At 39.7% G+C, this 21,189-nt stretch overlaps 2 protein-coding genes across 2 annotated transcripts; both read left to right on the top strand.

Moving 5' to 3' along the window:
- The first annotated feature begins 2,706 nt into the window (after positions 1-2,706).
- Positions 2,707-10,824, top strand: LOC117737349 (melatonin receptor type 1B-like). The gene is given in 4 exon segments (XM_034543262.1): positions 2,707-2,794; positions 2,797-2,856; positions 2,859-2,915; positions 9,959-10,824. Coding segments are annotated over 4 exon segments (1,071 nt in total).
- Positions 10,825-16,983: 6,159 nt separating this feature from the next.
- vma21 (vacuolar ATPase assembly factor VMA21) lies at positions 16,984-20,496 on the top strand. The gene is made up of 3 exons (XM_034544057.1): positions 16,984-17,200; positions 17,439-17,548; positions 18,891-20,496. Exons 1-3 carry the CDS (start codon positions 17,145-17,147, stop codon positions 19,028-19,030), a joined length of 306 nt encoding a protein of 101 aa, XP_034399948.1. The 5' UTR covers positions 16,984-17,144; the 3' UTR covers positions 19,031-20,496.
- Positions 20,497-21,189: the final 693 nt, after the last annotated feature.

Here is a 21,189-nt window from a genome sequence, read left to right on the forward strand (position 1 = left end):
CAAGTCGACTCGTGTAACAATCTACTGTATCACACAGCCACAGTGCTCCTGTGACCTGAAACACCACAGTCCATGTTAGACTCATTCACATTGACGGACAGGAATGCACCGTTTCCTCATAATAAAAGTGATTACACAGTGTGTCGTGTGAAGAGTGTAACTGAAATGTTGTGGTTTGAGAAAGTGACTGCATTGTTGCTCCAGAGGTAAACATGTGTAATTAATGAGGTGCCAAACTGACTTTTTACAATTATTTTTTTTCTAAATGGCAAAGCGAAACCCTGTCATGTTAGGCCAAAGCCATGTTAGGCCATGGCTTTCATTTTGCGTGATTCTTTCATCATTTCCTGTTTTAATTTGGTATATTTGTCAATCTCAATTAAATTTTGTCACCAAAACGACTAAATTGCTTATTTGAAATGACCTCTCATCTCGTGAGGAAAGAACCTGGAAGACGTTCAAATCAGGGAGTAAAACATTTAAAATATACCCCCAGATGTACATAATATCTTTTGACATTGGCATGGTCAAATGATATGTTGCAGCAAAGTGCTGTTCCATTTACACCATTTCAAGCCCTCACCGTCTCTCACACTTAACCATTGACCAGGAGACGTGGATAAGTCCCTGAGGGTTCAGGGTTTAAGGCCTTGGGGGGACACTGGGATGGTCTGCGCTGTGTATGACAGCCTTTTAGTAAAGACCTTGTCTTTTTTAATCTAGTGTACTGTGTCTGCTGTTGAGTCTTCGTTTTAACCCTGAACCGCTACAGACAATAAGGAATCCAAACACAAGATTTCTCCATCCCCATCACATGTTTTTTCAGCATGCATGTAAAGAAGCTTTTATTGTAGAGAAACACTCTCGATCTTCCAAAAGAAGTCATCAGACTTAGTGAAGTTTAATCTTTTGAATGTCCTCTTCCATCAGCAGCAACCTTTGTATCTTGACATAGATGTGTGTCCCTTTCTGTAGAAATTAACAAGGTTATTACAATATATGCAGACATTTGATACTGAACAAAAAAAAGAAAGAAAGTGTGAGAGACGTTATTCATCCCAAGAAAAATGTGTGAATCCAGTAACTTATAGGAAACGCAGATATACACAGGAATACATAATAGAAACAGGTATGTTTGATTTAAAAACAATATCCTTTACGGATACAGACTTTTACCGAAAGAGATCCTCCTTATGGTTGAGTTATGCACGATTTAATCTATACAGTGTCAACTTCTGCTGGGACCAGTGAGTCACTGAAGCATGTTTGCATTTAAAATGATCTAGAACCTATTTTTATAGTTGAATGTGGTATATAACAGTAGAAAGTCACAATATGCGCCATGATTTAATATGTACAGAGTATCCATGCAGCTTTAAGCCACTTTGAGTATCATTTTAACATTTCTGATTTTAGGTTTAGCAGCCAGCTATTTGCAAAAGAATAATCACATAGTTGTCTGTGTTTTTTTATGTCTATTAATGGGCTTTTACATGTAAGTAATGCACTGTCAATTAGTAAAGCTCTACCTTATAAGCTGTTTTGGTGCTAAACAAATAGGGCCTCAGTGGGTTTATCAGTATTTTATGTGAAAATATTAAGACAGCAGCACATACTCGCTAAACTTAAACACACGAAAAATCCTTTGAATGTATTGAGACAATATTACTGTAAACATGTTGATTATAACGCTGACTAAAGGTAACATATGTGGAACCACAATTGAATGAAAAACAACTATTTGGGGAAATGCATCACGTGAGCACAAAACAAAGAAAAACAATAAAAATGATAGAATCACATTTTGACTCGTGGTCACAAGATTAAGTAATACTTTAATTGTGTAAATTCCCCAACAAATGGGCAAGTAATAAGAAAACCAAACCTGCGGGTTTGGGTCCCCCTGGGGCAGTTACCCACTTTGGTTTATTATTTCCTAAATTAACGAAATGTGGATCTTTATATAAAAAATAAATAAAAATAAAATATGAACCATATGTTTTTTGTCTGCAGACGTCTCTATTGGACACTTGAAGGCGCCATTTTCCATGCGCATGGAACGAGAGGCTCTGCGTTTTAATGAAGATGAGTAAGAAACCTGACAAGTTGTAAACCCCACAATAAATAAACCGCAGTATTCTTGGTACGACACTCCAAAAAAAGCCCCAATTAGTTGGATCTAGGTGTTGTTATTTGATGAGACGGGTACAGAGAAGAGGGTCAGGAAGCAAAGATTGCAGACGAGTTATAGTTTGGAAACAGCAACCTCACTGGCTGATTTTTAACCATTGCATAAAGCATGCCTGCAAACGGAATTGAACACAGATATTGTCTTTATTAATGCCCCCAAAAAAACAACAACTCGGGACTCTCTGTCGCTCTGAAAATGAGCCTCGCTCTCCGATCTTTGCCATTACGCACTGGACGAGTGTTCGCGGACGAAGAGCCTTGGTGACTCCAGAGGACCACTCTGAGGACGGCAGTGAAACACGAGCTCCTGGCATCTGTATCACCTTTGAAATGTCAATGCATGCGGTCTATTAATATTCTAATTATCATGTCAGAGTTTGCGTCTTCCTCCCACGACTCCACAGGCGGAGCAGGAGTATCACAAAGTTCAAGACTCCCTCCAGATCTTTTTTTTTTTTTTTCAGCTGTAGGGTACATCGAAGCATTCCCACCATGGCCACGGCACCTTGAGGGAAGATGGATTTGGATCTGGATTTTGGAGAAGTGATGGATGAGAACGGGTCGAACTGTTTGTCCCGGAATGAGAGTGACCGCCGGGTGAGCGCTTCTCCCCCGGAGTGTCCACTGCGCTGGCCAGCGTGCTGATCTTCACCATCGTAGTCGACATTCTGGCAATGTCCTGGTCATCCTGTCGGTGTACAGGAACAAAAAGCTTAGGAATGCAGGTGAGAGATGAAGAAACGGTAGAGTGATGATTTTGGAATGGAACCAAATATATATGCTGATGGAAATAGCAGCTTTAATTGTGAAGTGTGTCTAAATTAGGGACAAGCAGACAACACATTTAAATTAAACACATTTAATTTCATCAAAATGAATGTAAAAGAATATGTTTGGTTATGTCAGGAAAATCTGACATACATTTAATTTCATCAAAATGAATGTGAAAGAATATGTTTGGTTATTTCAGGAAAAATCTGTTTGAACAAACAGACTCTTAAATCTGCTCAAAGGGGATACTATCTCTGTCTTAATTACTTCCAGTATGTGGGGTGTTTTGCTTTCCGCTCTTCATTCATTCACAACTATAATTATGTAATATAACTTATAGCGTGTGACTGCTGACAATCAGGCTGCTATCGAATGTGCGCCTGCAGTCTCAGTGGGATGGAGTTCACACAGCTTTGCCTGTCTGTCTTCATATTTGATCAAAAAGGAGAACACCTTCTTCCCTCCATCTGGCTTTATCCATGCATGGTTCTCCAGATAAATCACATCCATCCTGATATCAGAACCTGTCGTGTCCCATGAGCAACATGGTGACAAAAGCTGTTGCATTGCTACAATGCTCTTGTGTGCAGGTTGTATGAACACAGCCTCATATTGTGTTGCAAAGCATAACAGACAGCAATGTGTAGGTGAAGAAGATATTTTGGCCATTTTTCTTTCATTCAATTCCTTCCTTTACTTGGTTCCTGTCATTTGCCGTATCTCGCATTATTTGGAAATTAATCGGTAAATTCCCTAATTCTGTTTTCATGAACTAAGGGCCCGTACAAATATGTGGCTAAAGGAAGGAGGGTACAGGGTCTGCCTTTCCTTGCAGTGCACTTATTATACACATAGTTTAGTTAGAGGTAGTCTTATCTATCAGGGTTTTGTTTTTCCATCACAATCGACTATCAGCTAATGTAACAAGAATATCAGTTTTTAAGAAACACATAATACACTTGGATCTTTTGTGTTATTACTGTTTGCAACTATTTTGCCAGTCAAATTTAAAATCAAATTAAAATGTAAAAATACCATAATTACCAAAATATAGCAAATAGGATACTTTGCAAGTAAGAAATAACACGTTTTTGAATTCACAAGCACCCTTACCTGATGTTAGTAAACTTTAAATATCGACTGAGTCAATTCAGTAAATGTGTAACTCTTCTCCAATTGTCACAGATAAGCCTTTCAATGGATTCACGAGTCCAGTATCAGCTATGCCCTGGTGTTCGTAATCGTAAAAATACATCCGCACCTGATACCACTGCATGCATTGTCGTGGACATGTGCAGCCACTTTCCCAATAAGTTTCCATCGCATCAATCAGTTATTAGTCAAATGTTAAGTAGCAAATTGTGTGTATTGCTGTCCATGTATTCATGATAACATCTTGAGTATCTCTGTTTGATCCCTGTTTGTGGTCTTGCACTTAGTGGCAAAGGAAATGATCAAAGAAACAGTCACAGGACAGTCTCAGCAATAATCATACAAGCATCTGGGTTTGTAACACAAAGACACATCATGCATATTGTATTCTCACGTCACAAGAATTATGAGAAAAGGACCTTTCAATTAAATGATCGAACCTCATGATTTTGTTTTCCAAAAATAACTGAGCAGAACACCGAGATGTGTCTTCCAAAGGCTGAAAACAGAACAAAGAGTACAAAAAAGCCTGTATGTTTGACGTTGTGTGTGCTTTAAACTTAAAGGTATGAGAGATCAATCGCCATCGTACTCAGCAGCCCTCTACGGTTGAAAGTAAAGTCAGGATTGCCCGCTGCTAAGGCCAAAGACTAAAGTGATCACAACATAATGCTAATGAGCACATGCGAACCAGGCAGTGGGACTTTAATTACAAATTCAAATACATTACATAACACATCTAATGTGTTCCAGTGCAGCCAGGAGCGGTTTGGCGAGGAGTTTAGGAGCCGGAAATATAATTGAATTATCGGGTTTGCAAAATTGCCACAGTCGACTGGTCTCAGACAAGAGGGCAGGAGTAAATGGCCTGTTCAAAAGTCTCCTTTAATTGGACTAGTCACATGTGAGTCCTCACCAGCGTTGCTGCATTTTCTGGGTGTGCTTGCTTGAGTAGAAACCTGAAGCTTTGGCAGAATCTTGTGTTTCTTTAAGTGAGTGAAATTGTTCCTTTTGTTAACATCAATTTCCTCTCGGTTCTTAACAAGCTTTTTTATAGGTTTGGCTACCTTTTTTTTTATGAATGTTTAATTGTACAGAGGAAAGCATGACAGCAGGAGAAGATCTGGGACGCACGAGTGATATGAGGTGTATGAGTCACAGCGGGTGAAGGCTACACACAGACATTTATTTTTGTGGAAAGACTGAAAACATCCCATCTCCTCTCTCACACACCATTCATACTGCTGGTTGGTTTCTACACACACTGCATCAGGACTTTTCCACTCTGCTTCACTTCAACACACTCGCCTTGCCTCCATATATCCCTCCGCTATCCACCCCTCAACACCCCAAACCCCCCCTTCCCAAATGCACGTGCATGTGTGCACATTTTTTAAAGATGCTGCTACATCAACTGAGTGATGAATTTGTCCTCGATATCTTCATATATTTCTGGAAAACTGGTGCCATATGTTCAATTTTCAAAGGTTTGCAGGTTCTTTCAAGTGTGCAAATGTAAAAGGATCTATCCAGTGAATCTTCAAAGGGTAGAGCATGGCATAGGACTGCCAATGGGGTGTTAACACTAGAGTTTCCCACTGGGGTTAACCATACTAAAAATACACCCTGAAAATGCAATCATGAGAGAAAGAGAGAGAGAGAGAGGGACAGAGAAAGAAAACGATGATGGGGAGCAGATGGAGGTAATAACGAAAGAATGAGCTTGACTGTGTGTGTGTGCGTGTGTGTGTGTGTGTGTGTGTGTGTGTGTGTGTGTGTGTGTGTGTGTGTGTGTGCAGCTTGCACCTCCATTTCAGGAGCTGTGCGGTTTGTAAGGATGGGAGAATGAATTTTGTTCAATAATGTGCCGCATCCATTCAGTGTCTGCAATCATGAATAAAAGCTAACAACCGGAGTGTCCAGAGGGAGCTTAATGCAGTCAGTGGATTTAGTGAGTCTAACCAGAAGCCAGTTTAAATTGAAAGCACATATCCAGGGGGGATATCAATTAGCACACTACATTAAACATGTTTTCTTCTCCCAACAACCAAATAGTACATGACATTTAGATGTTCTAATGTGGTCGGCATGGAGGCAGGATGTTATCAGGTTGGGATTATTTGACTAAACCACACCTCGATAAGGTTAATGCACTGTTGTGTTTTAATCACATCCAATTTCTCCTTCGAATAGGGGGCTGTTCTGTTTCAAATTGGCAGAATTCACTATCCTCCTCGTGTTTCCGGAAGTACGCCTAACAAGTGAAACGCTGTTGGACCAGACGCTGCTTGTGTCCTGAAGGTCTGCGTTCTCTCAGTGAGTCTTACTTTCTCAGACACGAGGGATCTGATTGGTGGATGGCCTTTGATGTTTGTGGCCGGGCTCATAGCGGGCTGCATCACCAAAAGGCAGCTTGTGTCATTTTAATGTTATACTTCTTCAAAAAAAAGTCTCTGGCCCCTTGAAGACGAGTTCACCAAGTAGTCACTACTAATTCATCAGCGCTAATGCCCTTGCCGAAAGGTTATTGTTGCTTATTTATGATAAGACTGACTGAGAATGTAATCTAATTTTGGATATGCACTTGTTGTCGGCCATTGGCCTCACGTTGCTGATGTTCAGCCGGATCCAAGCGATGCCAACCAACCGTCCTACACACTTGTATGAATTCATCTGTTTTCCAAGGTGTATAAATATAACCGGGTGAATCAAAGCGCAGTATATCACGTTTCTTGTCAAAGCAATGAGAGTAATGGGATACAGACGGTGGGTTTGAAATTGCAACAGAAGCCTTTGAGATATAGTTGTGCAACTTGTCCGATTGAAAATTGACTCGTTTAACTTTTGCACGTGTATCTTCATTATTCGTGCACCCGCATCACGCCCTTTTATTATGATTACTACTCAGAACTGTTCAGCTAAAAGGAAGCAATGTGCCATACATATGTTGAATACCAAGCCTACAGATATGCAGGTCTGTATATGCCGGGTGGGGGGTTGTTTCTGTCTCATGTATTTTCTGAATAATGCTGCAGCCAGCTGTGTGCTGGATGACAGTGCGGAATAGTTCCCGGGTGTATTGTTGTGATTTATGTTTCATTAGCCACAAAATGTTGTCTGTGACAGACATTCATTCTGGGAATTCACAACGTGGTCGCTCAACACTTTGAAGCAAGACTCAATTGCCTTGATGCGACTTTTCTCACGGTTGTTTTGTGAGCGTGTGCTGTAAGATCAGATCATTACGGAACCAACGGAGTCAGAGAAGTTGAAGGCTGCAAGTCAGCTGTCTCTGACGGCCTGTAACCAATCAGCATTCACGTTAAGCTCTATTGAACCCACACTCTTTCATAACAATAGCTGCCATAGATGTCCACAGGCAAGAATACTGTTGTTGTTCAGCGGCTTTACTGAAACAATAATCGTTTTCAGTGCTGTGAGTTTGGGCGTGATAACCATCGGGCCGGCCAAGTAGTTTAATTAAACAGCGAGAGGCAGTGGTTGAACCAATGTTTTAATAATAGGTGCCAACAATACAAAGACAGTCATCTGGCCTCTGCACAGCAGTCCTCTTAGCAGTGTTTTAGCACTTACCTCATCCTCTGGATGATCAAGGGGTGAGAGGGTTCAGCCAGAGAGAGCTATGAGGCTGTAGCATACCCTGCTCAGCCAGCGCACATGATAGCACTGAGCCGCATGATGTCAGCGAGGAATCAAACCTCTGCACAATGACAAATGCACACCGTGAGCGTCACAAATACAATCTGACAGATTTGTCCACTGAGCAGACTGGAGGATAAAGAGCACATGCTTTTATCTTTATCTCAGTGAGAGATGGCTTGTGCTGTTTTAGTAACTTAGAAATTGACTGTCTCTGATTGACCTGTTCCAGATATGTGGAAAAACACAAGACCAACATCTGACTAAAAAAATATGTCCCCCAATATAAGTTCCCCAGTTAGGAAGGTGGGAATATAATGACATGATTATGAGGTTGTGTATTCTTTGTTTTTCTCTTTGTGACCACATTTAATGAATCAAGTTCAGGCAAGTAAATTCAAATTAGACTAACTGTAGCCGCGCTGTCCTGTCCCTGGGGTGCAGGGATTGTAACAAGCTTTGAACGCATGGGATTGATGGCCAACATGTGTTTTAAATCCACTCCCATCATATCTGCCAATCAACGCTGTTGTTTCAGCTGTTTTGTGAATGAGCAAGAGTCTTTGCACCTTCACATTTCAACTTCAGTTTATGTTATATCAACCCTTGAATAACCCCAATGTCTGACCAGTTCTTTTTATAAAATGAGGCACATTATATATAATCCTTTACAGATTATTTACAGAAACCGTCAATGTTTATATTCTTACCAGTGATGCATGAGTTGGTAATGACAAGCAATGTTTATCAGCTTTTTGGACTGGTTTATTTTAAACTGCTTGATGTTACTCACTACATGGATATTATCTAAATACATATGTATATGAATCTAAGAAGAGTTATTTCTCTAAAAACTAGGTTTACTGTATTTAATGACGGAAAAAGCTTGGTTTATTTGGGCAAAATGTCCACTTCATCACAAATCTTGACTCCTAAAATGTGTAGCACACACACACACACACACACAATAGTCCCCTTTATTGTACAATATCAACTCAAAACTTATGGGAAACTAATGCGTCTTTTGCAAAACACCACTTTGTGGCTCCACTGTACTGCATGTTCTTGTTATCTATCGTCTTCATCGTATACATTATAATTAGATTTATTGTTTTATTCCCCCACCCACTAGAGCAGCTGCACTGTAACAATATCAGACGTCATTTTCTATGATTCATGTCTTCCAAGGACACCCGGTGTCACACAACCATCAGTTCAGACCTCAGGAGAACTTGTTTGAATGTAATCTGACACTAAATTCATGTCCTGTTTTTTTATGTGCTCAACTATCCGGCCTGATTGATGCTTTTTACCAAATAGAACTCTGTCAATACAACCAATCTGTTCTGTATCACAATATATTTGTGTATCGGGAAACAAGTTCATAGTTTATGTACCACACGGAGTCTACATCCATGCTGGAGGCTCTAGCCGGCTTGCAACACCAACATGTTGCATGCTGACGTTAAGCCGGTTTGGTCCCACCTTCACTATCTTAGTTCAGCGTCTTAGCGCGCTAACATTTGCTTATTGTCACTGAACACAAAGTGCATGACGTTAGTTTTGAAGGTATTTAGTCCGAAAACATATTGGAGATAAGATAATGATGACCTGATGATGGTGTGAACGGATCACCAGAATTATTACAATTTATCCTGAGGGGTAATCCTTCCAAGATATAGTTCACTAAAAAAATCATAAACCTGAATCTCATCGTGGCGCAGAAGAAGTCAGGGGATCACCCAATTCAGTGGGATTCATCCTCTGGGCACCATCAGTACCTCATTCATGTCAATCCACACAATAGTTAGTGGGCTTTTTTAGTTTGGACCAAAGTGGTAAACTGACCGACCATAAATATGCAATAAATAGAATAAATAAAAGAGGTTTAAAAAGAGTTACTGTGAGAACAAATGGGCCTTGCAACACAAAGAGAGCTGTGAAAATCAAAGCGTCTGCCTGGATCCATATCAGTGCAGTGGAGAGCACACGGTAAACGCCTCATCACAATGAGCCACAGAGGGCTCAGTGAAGCTCTTTTGTGGTGGTAAACACAATCGCACCTCCAGTGACACACTTTACTTTAACCCGGAGCAGGAAGTGAAAAGGGAGTACTGTCTGCTTTAATCATTCACCAGTCTGGGTCATGTTTCGTTCTGTTATCTAAACCTCCTCTGTCCTCCAGGCAATATCTTTGTGGTGAGTTTGTCCGTAGCAGACCTGGTGGTGGCCTTGTACCCCTACCCTCTGGTCCTGACGGCCATTTTCTACGATGACTGGACCATGGGTGACCTGCACTGCCAGGCAAGCGGCTTCGTCATGGGTCTGAGCGTCATCGGCTCCATCTTCAACATCACGGCCATCGCCATCAACCGGTACTGCTACATCTGCCACAGTTTTCACTACGACCGGCTATACAGTCTGAGGAACACCTGCTGCTACCTGGGCCTCACCTGGCTCTTGACAGCCCTCGCCACAGTGCCCAACTTCTTTGTCGGCTCGCTGCAGTACGACCCTCGTATCTACTCCTGCACCTTCGCCCAGACGGTCAGCTCATACTACACCATCTCAGTGGTGGTCATACACTTTCTGATCCCGCTGCTGGTGGTGTCATACTGCTACATGAGGATATGGGTGCTGGTGATTCAAGTGAAACATCGAGTTAAACCGGAGCAAAGGACCAAACTGAAACCCAGTGACGTGAGGAACTTCCTGACTATGTTTATGGTCTTTGTGTTGTTTGCAGTGTGCTGGGCTCCTCTGAACCTCATAGGCCTGGCAGTCGCTATAAACCCAGTGAAAGTTGCGCCCAACATACCTGAGTGGCTCTTTGTCACAAGCTACTTCATGGCGTACTTCAACAGCTGCCTCAACGCCGTCATATATGGACTGCTAAACCAAAACTTTCGCAAAGAATACAAGACAATTCTTCTTGCTCTTTGCATCCCACGTTTGCTCCTCATGGAGACCTCCAGGTGTGCCACAGAGGGACTGAGGAGTAAGCCTTTGCCGGCTTTTACAAACAATAATGTAGCAGAGTTAAATGTGTAATCTTCATGTTTTACTGGGAAACAAGCCTCATTGTGGATATGTGCCATATTTCACCCAGTGCCTTTCATAAGATGTGTGTGATTTTCCAGTTGTAAAGATGTAATCATGTTTTCCTTTTCAACTATGTCGGATTAAGAGGAGAAACCATACATGTTATCACCGGTACATTGTGCTCTCTATTTAAAAACAGACCACCTGGTTAATAAGCAAGAAAAAGTATTCAGGTAACTAGTCAGTATTTGTCAAATAATTGGTCACTTCCCACCGGATAGCTTATTAGTTGGATGGGGGACTTCCACATCCCAGCATCTGTACATCATGTGCAGAATAATGACTCAATGTACAGGTCGTTAATGAGTATGTTAACCACATGGTGGAAGGGGATTGCATGCATTTTCTATTCCCTGCACTCTTAAATGCAGCATTAACAATTGAAGATTCTCAAGGTTGGTTGTTTTCCCTGAAAAGTACTCTTGTATCTGACACATTGTAGCTTCTGTGAAAGCTAAGATGAAGCTTGCATGCCATATATTTCATCCTGAGAGCCAATGAATATGTCAGGCTCCTTCTCACTGGGAATGTAGCCTGTATTAATTCACCATGATGCTGATTCACCCTCAGGCTTGTCTTCTGAGCGATTATGGCCTCAAAAAAGAAGAAATGTGTGAAACAAACTTTGTGTGTTAATGGGAAAATATGTGCCTTGTTGTTTGTAAAATTCTCTCACAGTTTCAGTCAATTTTATTGGTAAACAAAACTGTCTTTTAACTGCCTGAAGTATTGCATGGATCAATTTATCGGACCAAAATGATCAAAGCCCCGGGCGTCCCTTTTCCCACCCTGAATTATTTAGAAATTGTAGAAATTGAGAAAAGGGGATGATTGGATGAGTAAGTACAGCTAGCCTCCTTGTTTATTAAATGGCTGGGGGACATGATACGCATCAGGAGCCAGAGATGTAATTACGTGTTAGTGCAAGTGCGCCTGAGCACATGTCACCCTAGCTGAGATGAGCTCTGACAGCCTCCTAGCAAAACGTCAATCCAGCAAACAAACTGTGAGCCGTTCACCTCATAGGGAGGCTCCGAGATGTCAATGTGACGCACTCTTGATATGATCCACTGCTACTGGAATATTAGAGGATTCATAAATGTTTTCTGATTTATTTTCCTTCCTGCTGTGCTTTGCCTTGCTTTGCTGCAGCTCAGCTCGGACACACTGCCTGATGTCTGACCGAATTAAAATCCTCAGTGGATGATTATAGAATCCCAATCCTGAATGGATCAAGTTGCAGAGCAGCAATGTTGCACACAACTGTTCAATCCCGCTTGCAAGCTTACAAGACAGTGCTCTGATGTGGAAGAAAGAAGCAGCCCACATGCCAGTGCAAGGTCAGCTACAGATGAGTGGCTAAAGGGGCTCGAGGGAAGATGACAGAATCGGCTCGACCACACCGACGAGTCACAGACTAATGACAGGGTCATTCTTCTTCCTCTTCCTCTCACCTTCCACTCTTCATTCTCTCCTTTCACTGCTCGTTTTACCTGTATTTATTTATCCTGTTATCTCCAAAGGAATTGTTTGACATTTTGGGAAACACGCTCTATTGCTTTCTTGCCGAGAGTAAGATGAGAGGATCAATACCCGTATTTGTCCACTAAGTATGAAGCTACAGCCCGGAGACAGTCCACTAAGCTTAGTGTAAAGACAGAGGGACACAGCTAGCCGGCTTCTGTCTGCAGACCAGCACTCAGTCATTAACAGATTGTATCTTTTTTGTTCAATCTGTAGAAAAACCAACATGGAGTAAAACCAAGATCAAGTCCCGGAAATAGTCTGACATATTATGATTAATATATATATATATAATATATAATAATATAATAATATTAATATATATTGTCTTTGTAAAGAAATAGCTGCCATGTTTATATTGCTCAGTAGATAAATCTAAAATACAAACCAGAGTCCAGGATGAACAGTTGAAATGCCGAGTCTATTCACCCACACTGTCCGTCATTTTGCCGGTGATTTAATGTGAAGGGCAATGGCTTGTGGAGACATTTTTATTTTTGCTATGTTCAAGGACAGAGCTATCTATCCATGTTGTGACTGTTTTCTGCCAATTTCACGTCTGTGACACTGTCTCCTTGGTTTCTCTGTAACGTCAGCTCTGTTTGCTTTAGTTGCTATGTTGAGTCTCAGGTACGGTTTCTACAGCCAAGCCACACCATAAATCCGTACTGTCATTTAGGTATATGTCGGAATGACATACATTTATTGTACCATGTTGCCAGATACAAGGCTTGTCTTATTCCTTTTTGGAAACTAGAGATGCGCAGTGCGCTTTGCAGCATTCACGTGATGGTAGTGAGAATGTATTGTCCTTCTCAGTGGTATGTGAGATACAGATTACTTCCACAACACACAATGCATGAAGAGTGAGGCATAACGCGGCCCAACGATAGCATGCCACAATGGTTTTTTGCCTAGATGAAGCCAGACGCAGCTCCTCTTTGCACAGGGGAATTTCCACATATCTTGCACATCATTGCATTTTACAGCATTGGGGTCTCACAGTGAGTCCGCTGCCCCAATAGCAAGTCTCCTAATGGACTCGTGCACTGCCTGTGTTCTCATGCATATAAATGCGTTCCTACATGTCCCAATGGGCTGTGGGTCACAATACTACCAGGAGGTTTTAGGTGGCATGGATCCAAGGAAGCCAATGAGAGCAGGAAATGTAGACGATGATGATTATTTACATCTGATTTCTTGACTTTATTTTCAGTCTGAATAGTATACAGCACTGGGTATTATAGATTAAATTAAAATGTTACGTTTCTCAACATTTTTTTTCCCATGTTCCTTGTTTTTTGACAGTGACCTCTAGTTTATCATGATATCAGCGGTGGAATAAGTCCTCAGACCGTATAAGGAAAAGTATGCACACATCTTTGCAAAGATACTTAATTACAAGTAAGAGTCCTGCTTTCAAAAAAGAGAATATTATCAGCTTTATACAGTGCCAAGGGGTTAGGGTTAGTACTAAGTACTCAATCCACTGAAAAATGTTACCTGAATAATATATAGTATTTATTTTATATTACATTAGTAACATTAGTAATGTCAATACACATGTTTCTCAAAATGCCAAACGCTTCTTTTGTCAGTGCATAGTCTTTCCTTAGCTCGTCAAACATGTCCTAATATATCTAAAAAGCAAGTAGTAACTCTAACTATTAAATAAATGCAATAGATAAATGGATAAATTATGCAATATTTGCCTCTAGTTGAGTTGAAGTATAAAGTACAATAAAGTACAGTACTTGAATAAATACCTGGTTACTTTAATACTTACTATTACATGCTAATAACAACCGTCTTACCTTTAGCAGCAGTTGTAAAAGCAGCGAATGACAACGCTAAGAATAGCATGGACTATTTTTAAAGTGTTTTCTATTTGTAATGGAAACTTTATTTCCATTTTAGTTTCAACATGTTCGACACTGTCGCTAGGTCAAAACAACAGGTGTGGTGTGGAGTGTGGGGGCCCTCATGTTTGACAAACAGCACTGGTGACACATGGAATAAAAATTGCTAGAGGGGTCCAGACAGAGAGAGCCATGGGAAATACTTCTGGAAGGTCAGAGGTCAATCTCCTTGAGGAAGGACAACGTAGTACTGTATTGAACTTGCACCAAAAGACCCCTTTGCCAGATATAAACAGTTATTCCATTGAGAATACAACTTTTGTCAAGCTTCAATTTTAGATGCAGTTTCATTGTATAATCCCACCATGACGGGGTGAACATGTCTTCTGTGGTTCATGGTTTATTCCCAAAGCTCACAGAAATAAACCATTTAATTATTTTTTGTTTTGCATTTGTTACCAAAGAAAATAAAAGTCCAGTGTAACTTTGATCTGAAATAATTAGGAATGACCTGTTCATGAAAAAAGGTCATTGTTTATTTTAGAATCTTTAATGATTATTGATTAATCATAAACAAAAAATATGTTTCTGTACAATCACAAACCATACTGTATAATGTGCCTTCATTACAAAAAGGTGTTTGATTTGAATCAATATTTAGTTTTCAATACAGTTGTGTGTAGTACATTTTGTATGTATAGTGTTGATCTGATCTATCAATAAATATTGTCACACTTATGTAGTGTGAACATGTAGTTCGCCAGGTTGTAATATTAATTGATTTTTTACATTGTAGAAATACACTCGCAGTCCGTTAAAATTGACATCTAATTGCATTCATTTAGTATTCCCTGATCTAAATATATTGTTTTTTGAAGTACAGTTATGTTTCAGATTCCTCAGAATAATATAAGCAGGCCTAATACTAATAATAGGTCTAATATATAAACTGTGCCTTTAATGTGATATTGATATTGACAGAGGTTTTCTCACATGTATTCATCCGCATACAGTACTGATGAATCGTCCAGCAAAACAAAGAAGGCAGAATTGTTGTTTTTAAATTGCACTCAGTGGTTCATCCAGTAACAGATTAGAGAATCATATTCAATGAGTAATTTATGTCTTCGTGGGCTCTGTGTTGGGTTATTAATTGGGAGTGAAATTGCCACAAGAAGTAAAATGATTCTTTTCAACAGACATCAGTGGATTATTCTTAATGGTTCTGGCTGGTTCCCTTTTGAAAGTCTTTTCAAATGAAATGTTTTTTGGGGAACCCGCTGAGAAACACATCTGTGCACAACACTAAATGTATACAGTCGGCGCGAAATGGACCAAATGGTTCTCTGCGTTTAAACAAGAAATAGTCTGGTGTTTAATTATTCAGGAATGTAGGGTGCACCAGCACACGACATGACACAAGACATCCATAAATGATCCTTGAATGACGAACTTGCAAGTTATATACCTATCCTTTCTTTGCTGCTATTTTTGGAGCCTGGATAAAAAAAAATGTAATAAGCTAAATAAGATGTGTTTAACTAAATACAGTTGCTGACTGAAGCATATAGTTCATTTTCACTCACAAACTGTGAAAACATGATATATATATATATATATATATATATATATATATATATATATATATATATATATATATATAGGTCAAAGTTGGACTGAATTGAGATGAGATGCTTTACCATTTGCTAGTACGGTACATTAGAAAGTACACTCCTGTCATGAATCCAAATTAATTGTAATTCCTGAACAGGACAAGCCTTTGTTTATGGCTATTTTAACTGTTCACAATAGATAAGATACAAACAAATAAAGCACTTATCCTGAATAAATAGTCCAGACTCAATGATTCAAATTGTATTTCTCTCATCCCCCAAGGCCAAAGAAGACGCTTTATGATCCTGATTTAGAGTCTCCTAAATGCATGTGAACCTAATGTAGTGTAAAATAAATAAATAAATAAATAGGTGTAGACATAGTATATTTATTTACAATTAACTTAAATCTTTATAACATGTGTGCAGGGCAACAGCTGCCCAGCACACGCCCACACAGGTGTATTTTACTTTCTAATCTTCATTCATCAAAATGAATGAAGTACAAAACAAAAAAACGGAAAAAAACAAAACAAAGATTGAAATATATAAAAAACATACGCCAAGTTCGCCAGGCTGTAAAGGTAGTAAATTTACTCTTGTAGGCCTATTGTTAAATAGCATGTCATATTGTATTAAAAGTTGTAATTTCAAGTTACTTTGCAGACTAAACAAAAGACAAAATACATGAACATCTTAAATATCTGACGCATTGTTATAAGAAATGTGTGCAGGATTAATCCAACATAGCTATATTGTATAACAATATCACATTTTAAGGGTACATTCTGATAATAAGGTGTAGCCTACGTCTGTACTTTTGGTTGTCTTTTTCTTGGGTGACATTTTGAATGGCGGACCTTTACTTGTAATTGAGTATTTTTTACTTTGTTGAGGCCTATTGCTACTCCTATAGGCTTAAGTGTAAAGGATCTGAACACATGGCCATCACATTTCAAATTGTTCGTCCTCACAGAAAACTACAAAAACAGAGGAGATACATATTGCGTGAAAGTTGATGATTAGTTCCATATTTTGAAGAAATATATTGTATCTCTAAAAAATGACGCTGTATTTCTGCAGGACATGCGCCAGGCTGGTCACGCGAGATTAATTGAAGTCAAACCTGGTCACGTGACGACCCCGTGATCCTATGCGGAAGAAGGGATTTGAGCTGCGGTGACAACACAACACAAACGGGGCAAACGCTAACATTAATAGGTTATATTTCCCGTTTTTTAAACTCGTAATCTCCTCTCCGATCAGCCCAGCAATGGACGGATCTGTCGGAGCGGCTTCGGACGCCGGACCTCCGGCTTATTACAGAGGGTGAGACAACTAATGTATTTAAATCAACAGCTAGCTGGCTAGCATATTAGCTTAGCCACTCTGCCTGCGGAGTGACGTCTGTTTTAAAACACCACCCCGTGCTGCTCGATGTGGAGCATCTGCCACAGTTTACAAACGACTTGTATTTCTTGTGTTGTGTGGTTGAACACAGCACAAGACCCGTCGTGTCGCTGGCTGGTTGTCTGTGTGCTGACTGACTCAACTTGTGCTCCTGCAGAAATGAAAGCTCGCTGGTTTCAGCCCTCAAGACACTGTTGTTCTTCACTATCCTGATGGTGACGCTGCCCATCGGGCTCTACTTCGCGACGAAGGCGTACGTCTTCGAGGGTAAGGGTTGCAACACTGGTGTGTTTGTGTTAGCAGGGCAATGTCAGCCTCCAACGTTTAGTGTGTGCCACTGATATAGATGGAAGGAGACGAGACCACACATTGCCCTCTTCACTTTGTTCCAGAGCAAATCTTTCCTTCACCACAAATATCCTGTTTAAGAAGGGCCCAACACATTGTCATTAGGGTTTAGGTCAGGTGAGGAAGGGGACCATGCCATTTATTCTTCCATCTTTAAGGCCTTTACTTTACTGGCTCACCATGCAGTGGAGTACTTCAATGCATGCGATGGAGCATTGTCCTGCATACAAATCATGGTCTTCTTGAAAGATGCAGACTTTTTTTTGGATCACTGCTTGAAGAAAGTATCTTCTAAAAACTGGCAGTAGGTCTGGGAGTTGATTTTGAGTCTATCTTCAACCCGAAAAGGTCCAACTAGCTCATCTTTGATAACGGCATGGTTCTTAGAATAATTTGATTTTTTTGGTCTTATATAGTCTTGTTCAGCAAACTGCCAGTTTGTAGCTTCCTGTCACTGGCTTTCATTAAAAATGACTTGTAGCCTGTTGCTGTGTCACTCGTTGTGTGAACACAGAATAATTTATGCAAAAGACACAGAAGTGTTTCTCTCCCAGTGCAAACATAGGCTAATCAAATCATGATCCTGATTACGGTATTTTTATATTAATATATTATATTGGTTTGTATAGAATGTGATCTATGAACAATTTTAGATTTAGATTTATTTATTTAGTTAAAACAATAATTTAATATCATAATTTTAATTAATTAATCTAAAAAGCCATTTCACGCACCTCATGTCGAAGTGCCACAGACCCCACTTTGAGAATCACTGCCCTAGATAACGTTACTTACACTGGAAGGGCCCCCTTGAGGGCACTGTGTCATGTTTTATCTGCCATACGACGTCCAAGAGGGCACTGGTGGGGGCGCCAAGGGGAGTGTGTACTCTTACAGTACATTTTTTTGACATTTGATTGAGAAACCATATAATAATAATAATCTAACCAGACAAGCGAGTGTATTTGTGGAAAATTACAAAATGTTTCGGTATCATAGATAAGTATCAAAAGTGTCAAAATCCTGTACATCCACAGCATTCCTATTCATTGGTTTATAATCTTGTTCACAATGGCCTAATAAATCTGTAGATATTAAAGTAACACAGCATAAATGGTATAGAAACCTTTTTTTCATCAAGATAATCACACTGCTCGCTTCTACTCTTTATTTTTCTAATGGCCGTTCAATCAAGTAGTACATTTTCACATGAAAGATGATGTAATGTCACCGTTAACGGTTCTCCACCTCCTTTTCCCAGGTTCAATGAAGATGTCAAGCTCCGACAGCTACTTCTATGCAGCCATTGTTGCAGTGCTCGCTGTGCATGTGGTTTTGGCTTTGTTTGTTTATGTGGCCTGGAACGAAGGCACACCTAAAGGGAAGGGCAAAGACGATTAAGGCGTGTCCTTATCAGCTCAGAAGACTGGAGGAGATGGGCAGATACAGGCACCACCATGGGCTCCAGCACTAAACAAAGTACCATCTTTACCCACCAGACAGTTAGGGGATCTGGTTGTGTTCATGCTTTAACACAAGGTTAAAGCATGTAACTGCTCTATTATTTCCTTGCTTGGTGGAGAGGGCGGCCCCTATTTTTAAGAGGCTTTGTTATAAACTGTCTTTTAGCCAAAAGCTACAAGTCTCTTTACAGTTAAGATTTTGTCGCGTCGGAAAACATCTTGGGTTTTGGATAATGCGTTTTCACACACAGGCGTGCGCGCACACACACAGACACACACACACACACACACACACACACACACACACACACACACACTATGTGCTTGTAATGTTTATGTGTAAAGAATCTGATTCAAAAATGCTCTACATCCATTCTGTGAGAATTTGCAGTGCTGAATTGATCATTCTGTCCTCAAATTTCAGTTCTTATCTGCATACATTTATTAAAGATGACTTAACTTCAATATAAACTCAATGTGCTTAACCTTCATGTTGTATTTTGGCGCAGAAAATGTCATGATGTCCTGTCGTTAATTATCAATGTGTGTAATGTAGCTCTGACATCTTGTGACTTTGAATCAGAAAATTATTCATCAATTTGTATTCAAAGGACTGGTTTGTACTCAAGGATGTTTGGTGATTTGAGGATGTATTCAGTGAAGTTGTGTGATGCAGAGGAAAAGGTTCACTTGTTCAAATAAACTTGAAAATTTAACTTTTTAGTTTCAAAGGTTACATATTTTCCAAGCCTTTCTGCTTTTTTTTTTTTGTTAAGTCACTCAAAGACAATGCAGATTTTGAATGTTTGTTATTACTGACATTACAGTAATGATACAAGCATGTCGTGGTATTCAGGTTTCTTATAAGCTAGATGTGAAATTTATAATACAAGCAGTCTCAAGGCCGTCTGTAGTTCATGCGGGACACAGGGACATGAAGCCCACACGCTCAGAGTAGTCTGTTATGTTCGTTTTAAGTAAAAAAAGAATGTGAGAGATGTGTAAAGACAATCTTTTTTTCCCCACATGTTATTTCAAACAAGCACGCTACATGTCCACCACTGTGCCTCTTCAATCAACACATTCATGAGTTGAATTTCTTTTTTTGGAAACGATGAATTGTGTCTGTAACTCAGCAGAAACATCTGCCAAATTAATCATGCTTCATAAAGACATATGTAAAAGGAGCGAGGCTCGAGGAAAACAAAGAGCTGGAGTTTCTTGTGAAGGTCATGAGGTCTGAGGCTTTCACAAACACATGGTCCCTATATTGGTTGCTGGCTGACTTGCAGATAATTTAATATGCTAATGCAATTGGCTTTTTTTTTTGCGATTAAACAAACAACCCAAAATGTACCCGCATGATGCAAGGTGAAATAATTCATAAAGAATTGTAAAAACTTGGCTTTGGCTTATTGTTCTTGGTTAATATAATATAATGCAATACAAAATAATATGTTGTGAAATATAAGATGATGTCCATAAAATGTCTTTCTCCATTTTTAGCAATCAGGCTTTCAATCAGTCACCATTAAGACCATTACATATGAATACATTTACACACATTTGTTTTCGTTATGAGGACTTCCATGCAGATTGAAACAACAGATTTTTCTTCAGGAACCAGGTAAATTTCTGTTCAATAAAAAATGTGTTTACAATAAAAGCCAAAGGCAAACTCACACAGCATTTTGCTAGACGGACTCTCAGTAGGCTATAACTTCAAATGACCTCAGACAGACGACAAAGGGATCCTGATAGCTGGTCTACTGCTTGTGCAAATCTATCCTTGAAAAAGAAAAAAAAACATTCAGTGCTTAAGATTCTCTAGAAATGGGATTGTGCTATAAATATGTACAGTGGATATCAGCAGATGGGGACACGGCTGATAACAAGCACAGCACTCACAAGTAGCATAAGATTGGAGAGTTTAAGAAACAAAAGTATTGACATTTATTTCAACAAAGCCGCTTGCTAATGTGGCTAATAGCTAATGTGTCTGGCTAACAGCTAATGTGTGTGGCTAAAGGTCGTCATTGTTTCCCTTGCTGTGTGACGATGTTAATTACTGTACCAACTTCATACATGAATATGGTT

Source organism: Cyclopterus lumpus, chromosome 10, assembly GCF_009769545.1.
Source record: "Cyclopterus lumpus isolate fCycLum1 chromosome 10, fCycLum1.pri, whole genome shotgun sequence".
Classification (NCBI taxonomy): Eukaryota; Metazoa; Chordata; class Actinopteri; order Perciformes; family Cyclopteridae; genus Cyclopterus; species Cyclopterus lumpus.

Coding starts and splice junctions, on each gene's coding strand:
- vma21 (XM_034544057.1), top strand. CDS start 17,145: ATGGACGGATCTGTCGGAGCGGCTTCGGACGCCGGACCTCCGGCTTAT. Junction 17,201..17,438: donor CCTCCGGCTTATTACAGAGG/GTGAGACAACTA, acceptor GTGCTCCTGCAG/AAATGAAAGCTCGCTGGTTT. Junction 17,549..18,890: donor GAAGGCGTACGTCTTCGAGG/GTAAGGGTTGCA, acceptor TCCTTTTCCCAG/GTTCAATGAAGATGTCAAGC.